The 19,828-nt window shown below is 38.3% G+C and overlaps 5 protein-coding genes and 2 non-coding genes across 11 annotated transcripts; 4 read left to right on the top strand and 3 right to left on the bottom strand.

The window, feature by feature from the left end:
• The first annotated feature begins 570 nt into the window (after positions 1–570).
• Positions 571–1,319, top strand: LOC108599886 (ER membrane protein complex subunit 4). The gene is made up of 3 exons (XM_017987066.2): positions 571–733; positions 801–930; positions 999–1,319. Exons 1-3 carry the CDS (start codon positions 678–680, stop codon positions 1,311–1,313), a joined length of 501 nt encoding a protein of 166 aa, XP_017842555.1. The 5' UTR covers positions 571–677; the 3' UTR covers positions 1,314–1,319.
• Positions 1,320–1,323: 4 nt separating this feature from the next.
• LOC108599887 lies at positions 1,324–3,130 on the bottom strand. Of its 3 annotated transcripts, none has more exons than XM_017987067.2 (4): positions 2,155–2,369; positions 2,011–2,064; positions 1,863–1,945; positions 1,324–1,487 (listed from the first exon to the last, which is right to left on the bottom strand). In XM_017987067.2, exons 1-4 carry the CDS (start codon positions 2,287–2,289, stop codon positions 1,424–1,426), a joined length of 336 nt encoding a protein of 111 aa, XP_017842556.1. In that variant the 5' UTR covers positions 2,290–2,369; the 3' UTR covers positions 1,324–1,423. The 3 variants fall into 3 exon arrangements, with proteins under 3 accessions (XP_017842556.1, XP_017842557.1, XP_017842559.1); XM_017987068.2 differs by having other exon boundaries at positions 2,263–2,359; XM_017987070.2 differs by lacking the exon at positions 2,155–2,369 and adding an exon at positions 2,732–3,130 and having other exon boundaries at positions 1,327–1,487.
• Positions 3,131–3,357: 227 nt separating this feature from the next.
• On the bottom strand, positions 3,358–3,983 carry LOC108599888 (single-pass membrane and coiled-coil domain-containing protein 4 homolog). 2 transcript variants are annotated; one of them, XM_017987072.2, is made up of 3 exons: positions 3,795–3,983; positions 3,580–3,711; positions 3,358–3,519 (listed from the first exon to the last, which is right to left on the bottom strand). In XM_017987072.2, the coding sequence occupies exons 2-3, from the start codon at positions 3,706–3,708 to the stop codon at positions 3,469–3,471; spliced, it is 180 nt and encodes a 59-aa protein (XP_017842561.1). In that variant the 5' UTR covers positions 3,709–3,711; positions 3,795–3,983; the 3' UTR covers positions 3,358–3,468. The 2 variants fall into 2 exon arrangements, with proteins under 2 accessions (XP_017842561.1, XP_017842560.1); XM_017987071.2 differs by having other exon boundaries at positions 3,359–3,519; positions 3,765–3,971.
• A 2,138-nt stretch (positions 3,984–6,121) lies between these two features.
• On the bottom strand, positions 6,122–6,770 carry LOC108599884 (translation initiation factor IF-2). The gene has a single exon (XM_017987065.1). The coding sequence runs from the start codon at positions 6,768–6,770 to the stop codon at positions 6,174–6,176; it is 597 nt and encodes a 198-aa protein (XP_017842554.1). The 3' UTR covers positions 6,122–6,173.
• Positions 6,771–16,682: 9,912 nt separating this feature from the next.
• Positions 16,683–16,764, top strand: Trnas-aga. The gene has a single exon. It is a non-coding gene; the product is annotated as a tRNA-Ser (tRNA).
• Positions 16,765–17,071: 307 nt separating this feature from the next.
• Trnas-aga lies at positions 17,072–17,153 on the top strand. The gene has a single exon. It is a non-coding gene; the product is annotated as a tRNA-Ser (tRNA).
• Positions 17,154–18,402: 1,249 nt separating this feature from the next.
• LOC108599882 lies at positions 18,403–19,786 on the top strand. 2 transcript variants are annotated; one of them, XM_017987063.2, is made up of 3 exons: positions 18,403–18,806; positions 18,860–18,986; positions 19,053–19,786. In XM_017987063.2, the coding sequence occupies exons 1-3, from the start codon at positions 18,465–18,467 to the stop codon at positions 19,523–19,525; spliced, it is 942 nt and encodes a 313-aa protein (XP_017842552.1). In that variant the 5' UTR covers positions 18,403–18,464; the 3' UTR covers positions 19,526–19,786. The 2 variants fall into 2 exon arrangements, with proteins under 2 accessions (XP_017842552.1, XP_017842551.1); XM_017987062.2 differs by having other exon boundaries at positions 18,860–19,786.
• The last annotated feature ends 42 nt before the right edge of the window (positions 19,787–19,828 follow it).

Here is a 19,828-nt window from a genome sequence, read left to right as displayed (position 1 = left end):
TAAATTTATATAGATATATATAATTATTGGATGTTTCAAATGCAAAACTTAGTAAAAACGAAAAAAGAGAACCCAACCACCACTACAACAAAAAGTATATATGGTATAAATTGTCTTTTTAAGTTATTTTTGCCCTTCCCCTCATCAATATATATTTCTTTTTAATTTTATAAATATAAAGGTAATAATAATGAGAAAAACAAACTGTAATTGTAATTGCTCTTTAAAATACAAGAAAAAACCAATTTACTTTTATTTTTGTTCAATTGTATCCGTCGCTTCGCTGCAGAACGCAAGAAAAAGAAAAACAATAACAAAACACATACATTAAAGAAAACTATATATAAAAACGGAACGTACTATTTAAAAAGGTAATTCTAAATAAAATTTAAATAATAAAAACCAACTGCTAAAAATCATTTTTGATAAACGCAAGTTAAACCGAAATAAACATTTGTTTGTATTTCAACATGTTTGAAGGAGCAGAGCTAGTTCTCTATATTTGGTGTTGGTTAACACTGACGTGTACAGTGTTGCAAATGATGAACTAGATCTGTTCATTTGAACTGGTGTGGAGCGTAAAGAATCAACTCTGCCGTGTGCTAATTTATTTTGGACATTAACTAGTAATTTTTCAATTAACTTAACACAAAACTACCCCAAAAAGTGTCAACAAAATGTCGTCGAAGCAAAACTCCAAGAAATCCAAATGGGCGTTGGACTTCAATGCTACGTGCGTATATTAAACATAGTTATTGTACATTAAAGTTATTTTGTTGACTTTTCTTCTTGTCATACAGCAAAAATGCAGATATGCCCTCGCCACCCGGTTACAATCCCATGGCGCTGGTGAATCAAACAGAAGTAGTGCGCGATCAGCGTTTGGTTATTAAAAAATCATGGGACTTGGCCTTAGGACCGCTAAAACAGGTGAATATACACACATATCTGTAAATCATGCGATGAGCTGGCCGCTAACCTGACATTTGTTGTTGCAGATACCCATGAATCTATTTATTATGTACATGTCCGGCAACTCCATATCCATTTTTCCCATTATGATGGTGGGCATGATGTTGATACGTCCGATTAAGGCCATGTTTACCACCCAAGTGACTTCAAAGATGGCCGAAGGTGCTCAGGGCACAGGCCAGCGCATTGTCTATATACTCGGCAATTTGGCCAATGTGGCTTTAGCTTTATACAAATGCCATAGCATGGGGCTATTACCCACGCACGCCTCGGACTGGCTGGCCTTTGTGCAGCCGCAAACGCGATTAGAATATTATGGCGGTGGGGTCTCGTTCGTTTAGTTAATATTTATTGCTTTTATTTGACAATAGATAAAATTGTTTAAATTACTGAAAGAAGAACTGTGTGTACAAAGATTAATTTTAAAAGGGCTGCTCTGGCATGCGGACATTTAATCATCCAATACCTTCTTGGCCTCCTTTTTGATGTCGTGTGCTATCTGCTCTATGGGCGTTCTGTGAAAATTCGAGCGGGAGAGAAAAGAAAGTCATTGCTTTAGTTGTTGTATTTATTTTAAAATTTAGTAAGTGGTTGTAAAAATTGTCGGTTATAAATTAGATGAAGGCCAAAATACTATTTGCTTTGCTCTCTACGCAGCTCGCTGTTCCATTTGACATTAAAATGTACTTTCATTATTCTCATCTTAGGTCACAATTCATAAACAGTATTTTTAGCAGCACTAGATTGTTGTCAACAAACGTAATCCCTGGGCCAATAGCTCATTGGCCCAGTTTAGCAGCTAGACTATGAGTTCGTTAAACAAAATCGCTCGGCTTGGATGGATGGATGGATTTATGGTGATAACAAAGTCGGGTGTTAAGTAGCATTACTTTTTCTTTGTGCCGTCCACAAGTTCACGGATTTTTGCGTTCAGCCTTTCAACCATCTTGGGTGGATCATCCACGCGGGGTACCTGAGCATATACAGAACGAAAGCTTGTAGTAAATCATTAGATATTTAGTTAGAGAAAATACTTACCTCATAGTTCTGCGATACATAGATGCCAGTATAAACACCAGCGCCAAAAGTTAACTGCAACGAAAGAGTAATGTGAATTATCTTATGTTTTATCAATTGTTTGTTATTAGAGTTGGTTGGCTTAGTTTAGTTGCCACTGCTGACCATGGAAAAGAACATAACTCTTGTTCCAGTCCACAGTGGTTTACGCGGACACGGCGGCAGAGATTCATAATGCTGACACCCACATGAAGAATTGTGTCGTTTCAGCACCTGCATAGCTACTCCCAACAGTTTCATTTTCAAATTTACAGATTTTTACCAAATATTTCAGAAATGTGTTGGTGTGTCGACAATTCAAACAAACAATTATGAACTATTTGCCGATATAAATTCTAATTTGTACTAAAATATGTGTGTAGACATTTAAAGCGAAGAATACTAAACCAATTATAGATTTGAAATAATATAAGCTGACAAATATGAGTACTTATATAATTTTGGAATGCATTTGCTTATTTTCACTTTCACCAAAAATTTGCGTTTCATTTCTTTGTCGTCATATGATAAGCACTACAACAAAAACAACAACAACATGGCATTAAGTCATTGCCATAAAAAGCAGCACAGTTTTAGTTGTTGTGGCTGTTATTTCATTCTCACACTCTTAGCACACGCATTGCAGGCGGCTGCATTGTGCGCACAAATTTAATTACACTACACACTTTAAATTGTCGCTTACCATAAACTTAAACATTGTCCAAAAGTTAAAATCAGCTTTGTCACTTCTGCTGCCCGCCAGCGTGAATAAAACGTAGAAACGGCAAGAGAATGAAAGCGAACCGCGGAGAGCAAGCACAATTTTATAACTGTGTCTGTGTTAGTGTGAATTCGAAGCGAGCGAGAGAGCGAGAGGCTGACTGAAAACAGCTGGCACACTAATGTGAGTTTTGTTGTTGCTTATTTCGCGTATTATCTAATCGGTATTAAAACCAATTGCTAACTGCACTCGTTACTATTTAACTATTGTTGTTGTTTGTATGCACACACATACAAATATACGCTACACTTGCCGGTTTAGTCGCGTCGCGTTTGTGAATTAAATTGTATTTAAAACTGCTGTGATACAAATTTTTGTGATGTGAACAACGCAATACGCACGCATGCACTAGAAGAAGACAAAAACTAGTTGTAAAATAGCCAAAAATAAAACAAAACCTGTTAGTTAGCTGCCAATTAATTGTTGTTGCGTCGAATTTCCAATTGGCCAAAAGGCGCCAAATTAAACTGTGACTGTAACTGTGACTGATGAACTTTATACGTGACTGGTAAGTGTTGCATGCAACTTTTAAACTTTATAAGACATTTATTTATACATAAACAAATTGCACAATTCACACATAGACACCAATTACAGCAGGACGAATACAAAAGTTGATATAAACTATAAACTAACTAGTTTAAGCGTTAGTTTTATATTTAGGCCACCACTGCAGCAGGTCGCGTTTTGATGTATACAAATGCCACAATCTGCAAATGCATAAATATGTTATAAAAATAGCATTCATAAGTGGCTAAAAGTTTACTTACCAACAGGAAAACAAAACCAAGTGCCGGCAAAACAATGGTTTGCATTTTGCTTTGTATTTCTACATTCTCCAATTTGCGCTCCTTCTTTTGCTTACGTGTTTCCTTTACCTTACCCTTTAATTGACGCATTTTCTACGCAACAAAATTATTAAATGAAATGCTTTGCATAAATATTATGAACTTACGTTTTGCTGACGTGTAGATTAGAAACTTACGCGTGTGAGCTGCTGCTTATGCGATTAAGTTATGCTAACGGTGTTCGCCTCTTGGCTTTGGTCAACAAGTAGTTTCTGGATTGATTCCAGGCCTTTACGTTCTTCAGGTTGTTGATGTTGTCGCAGCTGGTCGAGAGTTCAGTAAGCGTTAAGGTAACGCATAGTTATTGATAAGAGATAAGCGGCAGAAAGCATTGGCTGTTACTAAAAATTAAACAACGCATATTTATCTTAATAACACTATTTGACTATTTAAGTTGTATTAAGTATTTGTTTATATTTCGAAACGTTCATGCTACTGACGTCACGTACTAAACGTAACAGCTGCGTGCGCTGTTAGGTAACAGCAGCTGTGCACTTTACAGTGTTGTAAAATGCTTATCATAATAGCGCGTAGTTTGAAATGCTGCAGTTAATCACATTTTTATTTATATATGCGCATAAAATAGTTTATTGAGCGCTAAAGCAAACTAGTGCAGTTATTTGCTAGTTTTTATTGATTACTTTCAGTTTTGCTGCAAGTTTGTGTTATTTTTTAATTTAAATTGTATGGCCACTGCTTACTTTTCATTTTCTCTGGCACTGACGTTGAAAATACATTTTCTCCAATACAAAAACATACGCCCCCAGTAAAAGAGACAGACAGACAGACAGCACACACACTCTTGACTGATTTTTGTAACTGATACTGCGCACTGCATAAACTGGCTAAAAATATATTAAAGTTGCCTTCGGGGCTTGTTTTTGCTTTGCTTAAAGTGTGTGCTCGGTGTGCTTGTATTGACTTTACTGTTGCTTTTTTTTCCTAACCCATATTTCTTTTTAATTAGCCAGCGTTTTGCTAAGCCCTCTTGGCATGGCTCCAAGAGACCAGCGAACTATGCGAACCAGATATGTGCACCAACTGTTGCACCTTCACCTTTAAATGCGATTTTGAAAACGTATGAGCAGTTCTAAATGGGCTTAGAGCAGGGCACACATTGCTTGGGTATCCCAGAGATAAGCACACCCCCCATAGAGAACTAATCAAAACTCATTGAATTGCTTTTGTTGTTGTTGTCGCTAATTGACAGCAATGTTTCAGGCTAGAAAATGAAGCAATAATAATGCAAAATGTTGTCTACAAAAACCGTTGCAAATCATTTGAGACGCACGCCCAAGTTTGTGCTTTGGTAATGAAGCCAGTTGCATGTTGCTGTTGTTGTTGCTGCTGCTGCTGCTGTTGACCAACGGCCAACATTTTGGCATCCTAAGTTCGTCCATTACCATAAACGGCAACTCGATCAATTTGGACACGGATTATTGGCAACTATTTAGTCGAACCCAAGCGGTCTGGCTGTCTGTCAGTCAACAGACTCTGTTGACTGCCCCAAAGCTGCCACTTGTCCAAGTCGTCAGGCTGCCGTAAATTGAGCTTTTGAATTCATCTGTTCCGCACCAGCCAACCGACCGCTCCGTCCGCCAGTCCGCCAAGGCCCGTTGGCTGATTTGGCCTGAATGTGTATGGAGCATGTCTAAAATGCATGTTTCCTGATCGCAGCAGTTCTGTTCTTTTTTTTTTTGGTTTGGGCTCAATCTAAGAGTTAGCTTCTAGTTCTGCTTAACGTTAAACATGACTCTTGACTTGTTCGTTAGCTGCTGGAGTTAGAGCTGAGCGCGTGAGGCGATTAGCCAAGCGATAGTTTAGCGTAAAATGCTTAAAATAATTTAGTGAATGCTTAATCAAGTCTTTAATTTTTAGCTTATTGTTTTGTATTTTTTGTGAGCATCTCTAATCCTCCAAGCAACCAAAGCAATTGTGTTGCTCGTTGATTGGCCGAACATTGTAGCAACTAGCGACTCCTTAACTGACTTAAAGCTAAACTCCTTATTTTGATTGCCAAGTCGTAAAATGATGGATTACCGAGTTGGGATTTATTTCTTGTTACGGTCATAATAGATTATCTTTGCTCACTCATTGTCAGAAGAGCGAGATAGAGAGACGCGCTTTCGACAAATGCTCGTTAGGCTTTGGGTGCACTTTGGTTATGAAGCCAGCAGCAGCAGCAGCTTTATGTTCGTCTTGGACTTGGCTGTAACTTAAATCTGGCATGATGATACAGGTTATAGCGCTGGCAGCTTAATCTGAAGTTTACAACTTGGCTGCATATGATTAAAGTGATTAAAACTAATGCGCAATGCTATCAAATTAAAGTTTTAGCTAAACAGAGAAATTAAGCGCAAAGTGAAATTGAGTTAAATTAAAGAATTGTGTGGTAAGTAGCTACGTTAGTAACTCTGTAATTAGTTCTGGGTAACTAACTATATCAAAATATTCGCTTTACTTTGTTTAACTTTTATTCATATTTAAAGTTAGGCATGGGTTTGCTTTATGTAAGTTCAGCCATAGTAGGCGCTATAGTATTGGGGCGTGGCAACATAGGCGGCGGCAGCAGCTGGAACTGCAGCTGGAGCAACAGCGGCCACTGGAGCAGCAATCGACCGTGGAGCAGCAATAAACTTGGCATAGGTTGTGGGTTGCACAAAGCTAACAGCGCCGGCAGGATAATAAACCACAGATGGTGGCAACGGAGCTACAGGAGCAACAGGCGCCACTGGCGCTGGCGCAGCCTTGGGTACCTCCACTTCCTCAGCGGCATCATCGATATCCTCTTGTGCCTCGCTGTTGGCAACAAGACGCGCGGGTTTGGCTTGCAGGCGAGCGGGCGCGGCAGAGGGCGTGGGAATGGGCGCTTCGGGTGAGCTGTAGAGCTGCTGTGGTGCTGCTAGTGGTGCGCCATAGGTGTTGGCTGGCTGAGCAGCTTGCTCCAGATTAGCGGGCTGATAGTTGTAGCCCGACGGTTGCTGCTGCTGCTGCTGCTGCTGACGTTGGAAGCGCAGCTGCTGCGGCTGATAGCGACGACGTTGCTGGACATCCGCCAGCGCCAAGCTGAAGAGGCAGGCGACCACGACGACGACTACAGAGTTGAGTTTCATTGTTGTGACTGTTCAAAGCGTTGGAGCTGTTGAGGCATTTTATATGCCAAGTGTTACTGCTTGAGATGCCAAACGCGTTCCAGTGGGGGAGAGGGACAAACAGAATTGACATTGACCCCAAAAATGACAAAGCGCAAACAAAATATATATAAAATGCTTGCATTTGCATTTTGCATAACCCAAATCGAATGTATATATAAATATATATATATATATATGTAATGCATTGTTCATCAGTTGTCATCAATATGCAGTTGCTGTTCTAACACTTTGATTTGGGCTTTTTTGGCCCGTTGCCCACGTGTTGACTGTAACTTGTCCACAGTTTAGTCACGTCCATTGTAACACCATAAATTAGTCTATCTGACAAGCGAGCCATGTTATAGCAAATTAGTTGACAATATATTGCACTTGGCTTAATGTTATATGAGTCAAAAAGCAACAGATAATGTTAACTTTGGCTTTTAAATTGCTTTACAGACCTTCCACTGCCAATCACATTATTTATTTGAGCTTAGTTTACAAGTGCATATATTTAAATATTAAATAGTGAAGTTATGTGCATCATAGTTATAAAATATGCTATTTTGCTGTCATGCTTAGCGCAGCAGCCTAAGAAAAAAACAGCGGTCAACAGTCAGAACACTTGACATGTCGCAGCATCAGCTGTCAATTGTTTACTGAACTCACGCGCGCTAAGCTGTCGCCCTAGCTAAGGCCGAAGGCTCACGCATACAACCATGCAAATCGTAAGTGAGCGAACGAAACTGAACGAAACGCACGTAGGGCGTAACCTAAAGCAGATATTAAGACATAACGAAAGGTCGCTTTGAGTAAAGAGCAAATGATCGACCTAGCAAAAACCGAAGGCGCACGCATACAACGATGCAAATCGTGAGTGTCGCCTCGCTGCCGTAGAGCTTAGCTGACCGCAGCAGTGGAGCGAACGAAAGTGAGAGAACGCACGTAGGGCAGATGTTAAGAGATAACGAAAGGTCGCTCTGCTTAAATTCAACAACAACCACAAAGCTAATGTGATGTGATCGACTCTTAATTGACTAAGAGCAAATTGATAAGCAAACTTTGCTTGCTGTACAATTTAATTTTAGTGCAAAGAGCTTGAATTGCTTAAGGCTGTATGAGCTTAAGTTCTCTAATTCCCTTTGACAATTAAGTTTGCATTATGCATATTTCATTTGTACCTATGTTTATGTGTTGATTATTATTCTTTTAATTGGAGTATACGTCTATTTAAAATCAAAGCCATGCGCATGCTGCTCTTAGTAGAAGCTTCTCACGCTCCAACACTCTTTAATCATATACCGCATTCAATTATACGATATTTCAACTGTATATGGTAGCTATGTTAGATTTCGGGAGAGTCTCTTAAATTGCAGTACAGTTGCATGCTATGGTGTAGACTTTTATGAGCTGCTTTCTCGCTTAGTGTCAGGCCAGGCACTTGTTAGTTGCTAATGACTCCACGACTCCTGCCATGGCCTGCCATGATGCAAATAGCGTTGAATCTACAGTTTCTCTGTATCTGTGGCCCATAAACTGGATACTGTGACTATGACTAGCGACTGCTACTAAATGCTAACTGCTAACTACTGTTGTGTGCGGCTCAGGTACAGCTGCCACCGCTCGCTGGCGAATTGTGGTGCCTCCCGTTGAGTTTGGCTAAACCGGCAACTATTCAGTTTTGGCCCGCTGGCTACGTTTGGTGGCAATTGTAATTTAATAAATTAATTACATCAATTAGTTGCTGCATTTTTATTGAAATCGTTGTAAATATTGTGTGCTAGACGCATTTGCGTAGCAAGTGGCCGCAATTTCAATTAAATTTATAGCGCATTTCTCATAGACAACATACATAGTATAGACCAGACCCAGAGCTGGCATAAATAGTGTAAGATCTAAGGGGCGTTTGGGGTATTCGGATTACGAAGCGATTATTTATGCAGTCAGCAGTGATAGTTTAGTTAATTGATTTTGGGTTTATGATGTATAACTGGGGAGGGTTTTGCTTTAAGCGTAATATATTATTAGCAGATATTTGCATTAATTGGGTTTTCAAGGTGTGGCGAAGCACATGTGATATAAATTGGCAAGAAGAGTAATAAAAGTTAAAAAATAATCGTAGGGGTATTTTAATTTAAAAACTTATCTTAATCAAAACGTAAGGCTACAAATACTAAGGATAGGTTTATAGTTTCCAACTGAAGCTCTTAGTTGACATTAAATAAATAAATAAATAAATAAACATTTTGTTATACTTACAAGTCTGTTAAGACCTATTTACTTTTTTTTACAGAGTCTAAAAATACATAAAACACTGAAGCCAACTTAATTTTTTAAAGCTACAAGCTTTGCAACATTTTCAATGGACTTTTCCCTGAGTAGACTATAAAGTTTATAAACGCAATACGCACATAGAGTATTTCCAGACTTACTGTAGCTGCAAATGACCAAGAGATTAACTCTCATATGGCATAAATTATGAGCCAACTCCTTGGAGACTTTGTATGCGAGTCGTATGAGTAATGTTTACTTTTAGCAATGCAATTTCCACTTAACTGTGAAATTCTTTCGTTAATAACTTGCCGAGATATATTAGCTCTTTATGCAGCTTTATAATTGTACCATGGCTCTAATCTAACGTCTATGCATCAGACATCAGTTCGAAGAAGCGAAAAAAGTGCATTTGGCATACGCCCATTAGAAATGGCAGATACATTCGTATCTATGGCACAGAGACTAGAACTAGGCGTCATATTTCAAAAGATACAAAAACAGAGTCACGGCTACGGTTGCTGCCACGCATGCGCCGCAAGCCGCAAGTGGCAAGTGGCAAGTGGCAGGGTGGCCACTACTTGGAGCATTATGCAGAGTTGCGGGGCAGCAGCTGAAATTTGTTGGAGTTTGGGAATTGATGTAGCCGGCGCGCTTTACAATTAATTTTCGCCCAGGTTGGGGCCAAGCAGTAGCTGCAGCAGTCTAGAGCAGGTCCACACACACACACATGTCTCTCTATGTGCATGTGTTTGTAAAAAAAAAAGTTTCTCTCTAATGCTTTGGGCCGGTTTGCATGCGTTTTTGTGATTTATTTTCGCTTTTAGTGTCTTTTATTTTATGATTTATGCAGACTGCAAAAAAAAGAGAGCCACCACCACGTTCTGCTTGCCACTTGTAGCATAGTCCGGTTTTTTGTTAATATAAACTACACTTTTTTATCGTTTTTTTGGCTTGGCTTGCATTGACTTTGGCATTGGCGATTTTTCATTATTTTCATCGTAGATCAAAATTAAGTGATTTTAATGATGAAATTTATTGGCGCATTTATTTGTACATGATTTGGAGCAAACTACTCCTAACTGCCAGTGAGGACCTGAACCAGACCCCAGACCCCAACGCCGTATATATCTGTCCGGGCTGGCTGGCTGCGTGTTTGCCCCGCGGGCGCAATGCCAATAAATATGTTAGACATGTGACAGATTTCGTTTGAAAGATATAGCATGTGTGTGTGTGTGTGTGTGTGTTGCATATGGCAGACACTGCTGCAATTAACTGCGTGGCAGCTTGGCAGGTCTATTCAAACTTTGTTCAAATCAGTTTGCCAGTTGATATCTTATGAAGTTGATCAATTGATTAGCAGCAGTTAGAGTCAAATGTCTTTGCATTAGGGTGGTTCAAAATTGAAAGAAAGAAGGCGGAAATTGAAAAATACAAGACGATGTATAGAAGAAGAAGAAGAATATGTATTAATGCAACTTTTTACTTAGCATTAATATAAGCTAAAAATATTAAAGAATTGGTTGGGCTTAAAAAGAAATCTTTAGCAATAAAAACGTTTCCAAACAAATTTTGATTATAATTTTCGAATTATAGAAAAGAAGTATTAATGCAACTTTTAATGAATTATTAATAATAAAGCATTGAATGAGTTTTAAGCAAGATTTACGATAAATACTCGATAAAAAATTCATAAATAAATTTTGATTATAATTTTAGAGCTATAAAAAAGCTTAGATGAAAATTGATCTTAAAATAATAAAGCATTAGATGAGTTGGAAAATATTCTGCAAATTTTTCGTAGACTAAAATTTTAGCTTAGCAGTTTTATAAATTTTGTTTACCTATCAATTCGATATACCCTACTATAAATGTTGAAAATCGTTTCAATTTGGAAACTCAATTAATATTTCTTAAGGTTTTTGGACAAAATTCTATAATCTTATAGTTGAATATGATTTTTGGCATTGCAGATTATAAAATTAATAAATTTCGGGCTTATCGGCTTTGGGGTCCGTATAACTAAAGAGTTCTCCACTGTCGGCTGTGCCTGACTCTGACTACAGTCTGCCTGAAATTTTTTTTATAACATTTGCGTTGTTTTGTTAAATTCTGTTTGCACTTTAGTCATAACAATATTATTATATTAAAACTGTTTTTTGTGTGACTTTGGCGTATTTAAAAAACGCTGCTTTGTTTGCTTATGCAGATATAATATGTTATTGTATTGTTGCTTAGCAAACAATAACAAAAAATAATGCTTTATTATTTGTAAAATTGCTCGCGTCATTTGTGTTTAATTATAATATTGTGCAGCATACGCATAATTAATTACAATAGGCAAAAAGAGTAGTAGCTGGTGTGTAAAAAAGGGAGTAGCCAAATGGTATTGTGTGCAATTTGCATAAATTAAATAATAATAATAATGATTTATTAATACGTTGTGAAAGCTGCGGCGCTTAATTGCATAAAAAATGTGCGTGCAATACACAGCAGCATTATTTTTAATAAATTAATTGGCAAGCGCATAATGAAAATGATAAATAAATAAAAAGTACAGTTGGCGACAAAAGCATGAGTGTGCACAAAGCATGAAAAAATTCTTTGTTTAATGAGTGTTTTTTCAAATGAAATTCCACAGAATGTCATTTAATGAAATTGTTATTAAATGACTGTTTTTTTTCTATAACAAATTGTTGTCTGCAATTAATTAATGCTTAAAGGCGAAAGCAACTGCTATAGACAATAGAGCTCTTATCATTCTTACAGCAATCAAAGTTTACACTTTTGCGCTTCATTGGCAAAGGTCAGGGACTGGCAGAACGTAGACAGGCGTCTAGTCTGACGATAAGACTGACGTTATGGAACAATCGCCAGGCATTGTCTATAAAGTCCAAGTATTTTCCATATACAAAGTATGAAGTTTGCGCTTAAGCAGTTTGCTTGCGAACTTCTTGTTCTCGTTTAAAGCAACACAAGTTTGTAATTGAAAGTCTTAAAAAAAAAGGTCCTTCAACTTAGGTGAGGGTAGCGGCAAGCTCAGCTTAAAAATACCCTGTAATACAGTGAATACTGCTGCTAAAGGCAATTCGTATTTGTGTAGGCCCTTAAGCTCCATTTTAAGAAAAATCGTAGTAAATCTTTGGGCCAGTAATTTATAAGCTTAAAAGTTTGCATAATTTATTTTCGAATTTCGAATTTTTCGAAGTTTAATAACTTGCATAATTATTGAGTTCAGTTTAATCAAAGAGTAGAAATTCAATATTCCTTATTAATAAATAGTTCATTTTACTTACAAAGCAATCTTTAACATTTTTTTGAGTTTCGAATTAACAAATATTTACAAAATAAACTATTTATTTCGAATTCAGTTAATATCAAATTAAAGCAAAGAGTATAGAATACCAATATTTTTATGTAATAAATAATACATTTAAATTACAAAATAGACTATATAAACATTTCGAATTGCAATTTTTTCGAAATTTGAATAGCTTGCAGATTTAATTCTATTTACTAAGCACATAATAAATATATTACGAATTTAGTTTAGTTTAATCAAAGAGTATTGAATACCAATATTAATTTTATACTAAATAAACTATATAAACATGTCGAATTTCGAATTTTACGAAATTGCATAGCTTGCAGACTTAATTTTATTTACTAATCATATGACAAATATATTTCAAATTAGGTTTACTTCAAGTAACGAGTATAGAATACCAATATTTTTAAAAAATAAATAATTTATTTATATATTTACAAAATAAACTAAGTATCGTATTTCGAATTTTCGAAGTTTAAAAACTTGCAGCTTAATTATATTTACTAAACAAGCAATAAATAGATTTCAGTTTAATTAAAGAATACGCCACTTGCTTTAATGTGCTGCTGCGCTTAACTTTTCTTAATTATCGAGCTACCACTGTACTGAGCACTTAGTCTACCTGCTGCAGCAAAAAAAAAAAGACGTAAAACAAAACTTTTTGAAACCGCATTTGGCGTTTTATTTGCTTTAATGAGTTTCGCTTTTGGAGCGTTTGAAGCGCGCATAAAAAAGAAACTTCAATTCCTCCAAGCACGAGCTTTGCATTTAACTAACCTTGAAATAATTTTTTTTTTATACTTTGTGTCTGTGTGTGTGTGTTGGCCAAAACAGCTATTGGCAACTAAAAGTTTGTTTTTCGGCCGAAAGTTGCATTTGAAATGGAGTCGCGTTTGGGTCCAGCATTGAAATTTGATATCAGCGGCAACCTGTTGCTGATTTGTGGCATGTTGCAGCCAAGCCAAGCAATCAACAGCTAACAACGGCAACAACAACTTGTTATTTGTCGCCAAAATGTGTTGTTGGTGTCTAAAGCCCACGTGATGTCATGAACCCGCCAATTGAATTTTGTGTTTTTTTTTTGTTTTTGGTGAAAACTCAACAAAGTTCGTTGGCGAGTGAAACTTTTGAATCGTGTGCTGATTTTCTCACGTTTTAGTTGTGCATTAAATTTGTTTCATTTTTATTGGCAAACAGTGTTTATATGTCAAACAATTTAAGTCGTTTAGCTGTGGCAAAGTGGCAGCCAGGCAGGCAGTCAGCTCTTGCCACTCGTGTTGCCTTTTTAATTAAGAAAAGTGCGACAAGGAAATGCAACAAGCCGGAAACAGCAGCCCACGAGGGCTGCTGCCTGGTGGTCTCAAATAACAAAAGGCGCAATGACAAAACCCCAAACCCCAAGCTCAAGCTCGAGCCCAAAAGCCACAGTCAACGGCTTGGCAACACTTGAGTTAACACGTGGTACACGTGTCACGCACACACACACACACATACAATGGTCCAAGTGGCTAATTAGTGTGCAACACACACATTGCCACAGCAAGGGGCTGCGCTTATAGATACATCAGCTTAGACTTTATACATATTGAAATTGACAGTTGCACTGATTTGCATTGCAACTATACTAATCACGCTTATAATGCACATAATTTGCAGCACGTTGGCGTGTTGCAGCTAAAAACACCAACAACAACAACAACAACTATTAATGCAATTATGTTAAACTTGCAACATGCTGCAATTTCACAATTATCGCATGTGGCCTTTTTGAATTCCAGTAACTTGTTACCCACTGTTGGAATTGCAATTGTTTGTGTGCACGCAAGGCAACCCTACTAAGCACCCCCCCGCTCACCACTCACCCCTCATCAGCTGTCTAATTGAAAAGCTGCGTGTGTGCGACTCTCACTCTTCGCTGCTCTGCGCGCTGTCCTATGTGTGGTCTTATCATTGACAGTTGTCAGTGCCTATAACTGACACTTAACACCAAACCATTTAAGCTGCCGCCCCTCCCCTGCCTCTTTGCCGTACTTATCAGCCAGTTGTCAGTTGCAAAATAAAAATTCTCGCTCTCCTTTGGACTTGCACTTGATTTGTTGTGTGATTTTAAATAGTTGTTTAGATGGCCAGATTTGTGGTTTGTTAAGACAGCAGCGCACAGATTGGCGGCGATAAGCAAATGTCAGCTAAGAATTTGCAGCTAAACTGATTAAGCTATAAAAGGCTTAAAGGCATTTTGAGCTGTTGAGCAACAATTAGCTTGGGAATTATAAGCGCAAGCACAAATGCAGCAACTTTATAGTTGGGAATTATAAGCAGCAGAATTTTAACTTACCAAAAATGCAGCAACTAATTGGGAATTATAAATATAACAAAAATTGCAGCAACTGCATAGTTGGGAATTATAAACGTCGCTTAAAATGCAGCAACTATGTAGTTGCGAATTATAAGCTTAACAAAAAATGCAGCAGCTAATTGGAAAGCGTAGCATAACTAGTTGGGAATCATAAATGTAAACATGTAACAATTAGAACAACTAAGTAGTTGGGAATTTTAACGCAACCGAAAATACAGCAACCAATTGGGAATTAATAGCGTAACGTCAAAAGCAGCAACTACTTAGTTGGGAATTCTAAGCTTAACAAAATATGCAGCAGCTGATTGAGAATTATAAACGTAACAGCAGCAAATGCAGCAACTACATAGTTGGGAATTATAAGCGTAAGCAAACTGCAAATCAAACAACTTGAGCATTCTAATCGAAACAAATGCAAAGCAAATTGAAGTAAATTTAGTTAAATCCAAGTGCGCGTTGATTTTTAATACATATAATTATTAATATTCTAGCCAACAGTACGGAATTGCAATTTGCTTTAGCTGCCTCGCATACCACAAAATAAACCCATTAAATATGCAAGTAATCACAATTGCGTACGCCCATAATCAGCCAAGCTTTGTGGCCAGCAGCAGCAGCAGCAGCAGGCAGCAGCAACATTAGCTGGCGGCAGGTGAACGCGGCTGATCGTTGCTGCGTCATTGATTGCTGCACAATTGTGCTGCACGTCACGTTCGGGAAGCAGCAGCAGCAGCAACAACAAAAGATCTGAAGAGACTGAAGAACTGCAGCAGCAACTTGACTGTGGTGTTAACGACAATTGTGCGCTAATTATCGCCTCATGCGTTGTCTATGGAGAGTTGCAGTCAAAGGCATTTCTGCTCAGGCGTGAATTGAATTCTCTGCAATGATGATGAATGCTGGAGAGCTGGATAACTACTTCATTTAGCTGCTGCTGCTGGTGCTGCGGATTTGATTTATCGTGTTGGAAATTAAAGTTGCGCACACTTTTGTTATGGACAATGAATTGCAGGAATGCCAACTTGCTGTTTGCTGCTGCAGTTGCAATTAAGTGGTTAGCTCATTAGCCTGGCACTATGCGCTGGTATTTGGGTTAGGCATTGCTTTTGAACTTTGTAGTTAGTCTAATCTGCTGCTGAGTTAAGCTGCATAACCTGTTGCATGTGATTAATCTCGAAATTTCCAAGCAACTAATCCTGCGGTAGTCAATTTATCAAATCGCATTGCTGACAACTGTTGAGTTGCAGTTCCATCAAATTGGCGACAAATGCTGCCGCTGACTGCGCATCAATTTCAACTGTTAACACTTTATCAATATCTGCGGATATGCAAGCGACGGCGGCGGCGGCGGCAGTGGCAGCAACCACAACAACTTAGAAGGCGGTCTGGTTGAGTGAACCTCATCAAAGCGATTTACCGCCGTCAGATAATAAAAATAAAAATGTGCAGGTGCCAATGCAGCGTCCCAAGCGTTGACGTTGAGTCAGTAACCAACGCTTCAGGTCCTCAGTAGTTGAATCTTTAGTCTCTGCTCGTCTCTTCTCGGCAAGATCACAGTCCAGCAAGTGCGCCTGATAGTCGAGAAGGGGTTTGTCCGGCCTGGCTCCACCTTTTTGTTGCTGTGGTCAGCCGCCAGGGGTTTCTCTCTTAATTGACGCCTTGATTTGCAGTCGATTGGTCACAGCACATTTTCCGTTTGCTTTTTTCGCCTTCTTCGCCAGCATTTTCAATCTAATGAAGTTTTATTTTTAATTTGCTCGCTCGCCCCTATCTAAATTTCAATCATTAACTGACCCACTTAAGATATGCGATTTAAATATAAATGCGCACTATCAAACGTTTATTTTTAAACAATTAATTGTAGATTTTGGTCAATTTGTTGTTATTGTTAGTGCGGAATCTTCATATGAGCTAATGAGCTGGCGGCGTTCAATAAGCAGTCGTGGCCGAGCGGTTAAGGCGTCTGACTAGAAATCAGATTCCCTCTGGGAGCGTAGGTTCGAATCCTACCGGCTGCGAATCGTTAATAATCTTTTTGTATTTTCAATTAACATATTGTACCAAAACTTGTTTATTATAAACAAAACTACAACACAATGCAATATTAAAATTTTGGGCTAATCATTTCATTAGCACTTTTACTAATTTAGGCGCTTTTGGCTTATCGCTATTATAATTTATTCTCTTTTGCTTGCTCGCTCTCGCTCTTACGCTCGCTCATTCAAACACATTTTTTGGTTCTCTTACAAAAACAAATTTTGCTTTTGTTGTTGTCTTTGTTTTGCTGCGATTTCAACTGCGCTCTTTGTTAACGGCAGTCAATGAGCAGTCGTGGCCGAGCGGTTAAGGCGTCTGACTAGAAATCAGATTCCCTCTGGGAGCGTAGGTTCGAATCCTACCGGCTGCGAGTCGAAGTACATTTTTTTTCAATATATTTTAAAACATTAATTTGTTATTAAACAACTGCTGTTTATGCGTTTATTTATAACTATATGTTTTTGTATAAAACAAGCAAACATCTTTATTAAGACAACTGTCTAATAAACTCTGCAATTTATATGTTCAAGTATTTAATATGGAAATGAGAGGTATGTCTTATACAATTAATCAGGCAGTTAGCAACTCAATCTTGAGACACACCACATGTCATCTTAGAGCATTTACGCTGCCAACAGTTTGACGATAACAATCACAGCGTAATGTATAATTATGCTCATTAGCATTTAACATTTGGCATTTAAATAAATTGATTAACCTATCAAAAGGCTTTTGCACAGTGGCCTGTGCTAGTGTCAGGGCCAAGCGGTGGGGGCAAGCAGCTGCCGTTGCAGTTGCAAGTTATGTAATTACAAGCTGGAATGCCAATTTAACTGCAGCATGTGTAATTCACGCGCTGAGGCAAGTGGTAGAGAGAGACTGTCTGAGACAAAAGCAATGTAGCCTCACTAGTCTGCACAATAATCAACGTTGTTAGGCAGACAGAAAGCAGAAAGCAGCAGGCTCAGGTCTCTAATTAAAAATAACAGAAAAATATAGGTTACACCTCGACAAAGAACATGGCATGAGAGAGAAGGTAACGCCATGTCGAAACCAAGACCCAAGACCAAGAAGTGGAGAAACATTTTCATCAAAGCAAATACGCAACAGGGATGCGGACTGAGGAGCAGCTTAGGGTACCGAGTTACAGTGGAACGGAGTCTGGGGGCCGGACAAGTGCCACTTATCATGCATGCGCCAAGTGAAAGAGTCAAAAACCAGAGAGCAAGAGAAAGAGAGAGAGAGGTGGAAAAGAAAAAAAAACGCAACACAAAAATTAATGGGCTGTAATTACGTGCTGCAGTTGCAGTTGCAAGGAGGGAGCACCGAAACCGAGACCTGCCCCCTTGCAGTTGCATCAGCAGCAGGTCCGTTGTCTTTTATAGAAAATTAAAGCCTAAATTTGCTTGTGCAAAATTTACGACGTGTTTACGATGCCTTAAATTATCGGTTACGCTAATGCGTTGCAGCAACGCGAACTTAATTTGCTTTAAGGGCCCCAAAAAAACTTTGGTTTTTTTTTGGCCCCCCCCCCCCCCCCCCCCTTTTTCCAAAACTTAAATTTGTTTTCTAAGGCCTTGCCATGTGATTTCTTTCAGTTTTTCTAAACTGTAGCATTAGTTGCTATCTAAAGCTATTCGAGTTACTAGGTTTAAATTCTTTGTCTTATAAATTATTTAATATGGAAACAGAAGCAGACATCTTTGCAGACTCAGACACAGAGACAGAGATTGAGTTAACAGACAGGGACAGCGTAATTACAATTGTATGCAGTGCTAGCAAAGAGAAGCTTACAAATCCCTGGCGACGTAAATCTCAGTTTAGCCTACAGGCTGAAGTGCGTATTGAAAAGACCTCAGAGAGCTTACCAGCGCAGAGAGGGGTACTAATCGAAGAGGGTATTGTGGAATATTCAAATATACTCGATGTGGTGGAACGAACTATTGAAGTTATTGGAGACTGCAGCGATCAATATGTGGCGTCCAATGCGCAGCAGTCGCAAATCAAGGGATTTTTGTTTGAGGTACATTCCTTGCTATTCTTCTTTCTATGCTTAAACGCTTCTAATAATTACAGCAAGGCATAATGCGGAGCTTTACTAGAGAGCAGCTGCTGTTGTTAGACTATTCGCAACAGCTGAAAAGTCTGGAAGTCAAGCAAGCGCAACTTAAAGCAGCATTAAATCAAAAGAGTGTTAGAGCAGGTTTAGTAGCTAAATTTTGGGAGTCTGAAGTGCATGAAGGTGTAATCGATATGTTTAAATTAGTAGAAGACATTAATGAGTTTACAGAAGACTTGGAGAATAATCCACAAAGCATTGATTGGCAATTGTTTCGTGCAAATCTACAAAAAATACATCGTTACTACAAAAGTAATTTGGAAGAAACGGAAGAAGCTCTCGAAACTAACTTGGAAGATACAGTTTTTACGCCTGAGTCTGAATTGGCGCTCAAGCTAATCGAAGCAAATCATAATGCGACTGATATACTAGACCCACTGAATAACATTATAATGCGCACTAGAAGTCTACGCAAGAATTGGAAGGGCATCAAGTGTAAGAGTAAACTGCTCTTCAAATTCTGGAAACTCTTCAATGCCAAATATGAGCAGAGCGAACTGAAGCGTGAAAGGGCCAATAATGAATTGATGATTTTGAAATGGATGCAGGAGAGCATACAACGCAAGCTGCATACGTTCGAGGAGGAAATTTACACATCCAAGCAGCAATTGCAAAATAAATGAGCCTCTTTAGTGAAATTATGTGTCTGCTCAGGCAACCGCAGGCCCATTTTATAAGAAATCATCAACAGCTCTTCGCTGCCTTTGCCACATGGCAATTTCACTTATGAGCCGACGTTAACAATTACACAGATTATGTTGGGTACAGGTACTTTGCATATTTAATTACGTAGTTGGACAGATATATACAGACGGTATTGTTAACGATGTCTTGTTATGTAAAATGCTGTGTGTTTGCTATAAAATATTTATAAATTATCAAGTAGGCTGTAAAGTTATGTTTCATTGCTGTGCGCAGTTCAATTT

Source organism: Drosophila busckii, chromosome 3L (assembly GCF_011750605.1).
Source record: "Drosophila busckii strain San Diego stock center, stock number 13000-0081.31 chromosome 3L, ASM1175060v1, whole genome shotgun sequence".
Taxonomy (NCBI): Eukaryota; Metazoa; Arthropoda; class Insecta; order Diptera; family Drosophilidae; genus Drosophila; species Drosophila busckii.
This window is presented reverse-complemented; position numbering and strand designations above follow the sequence as displayed.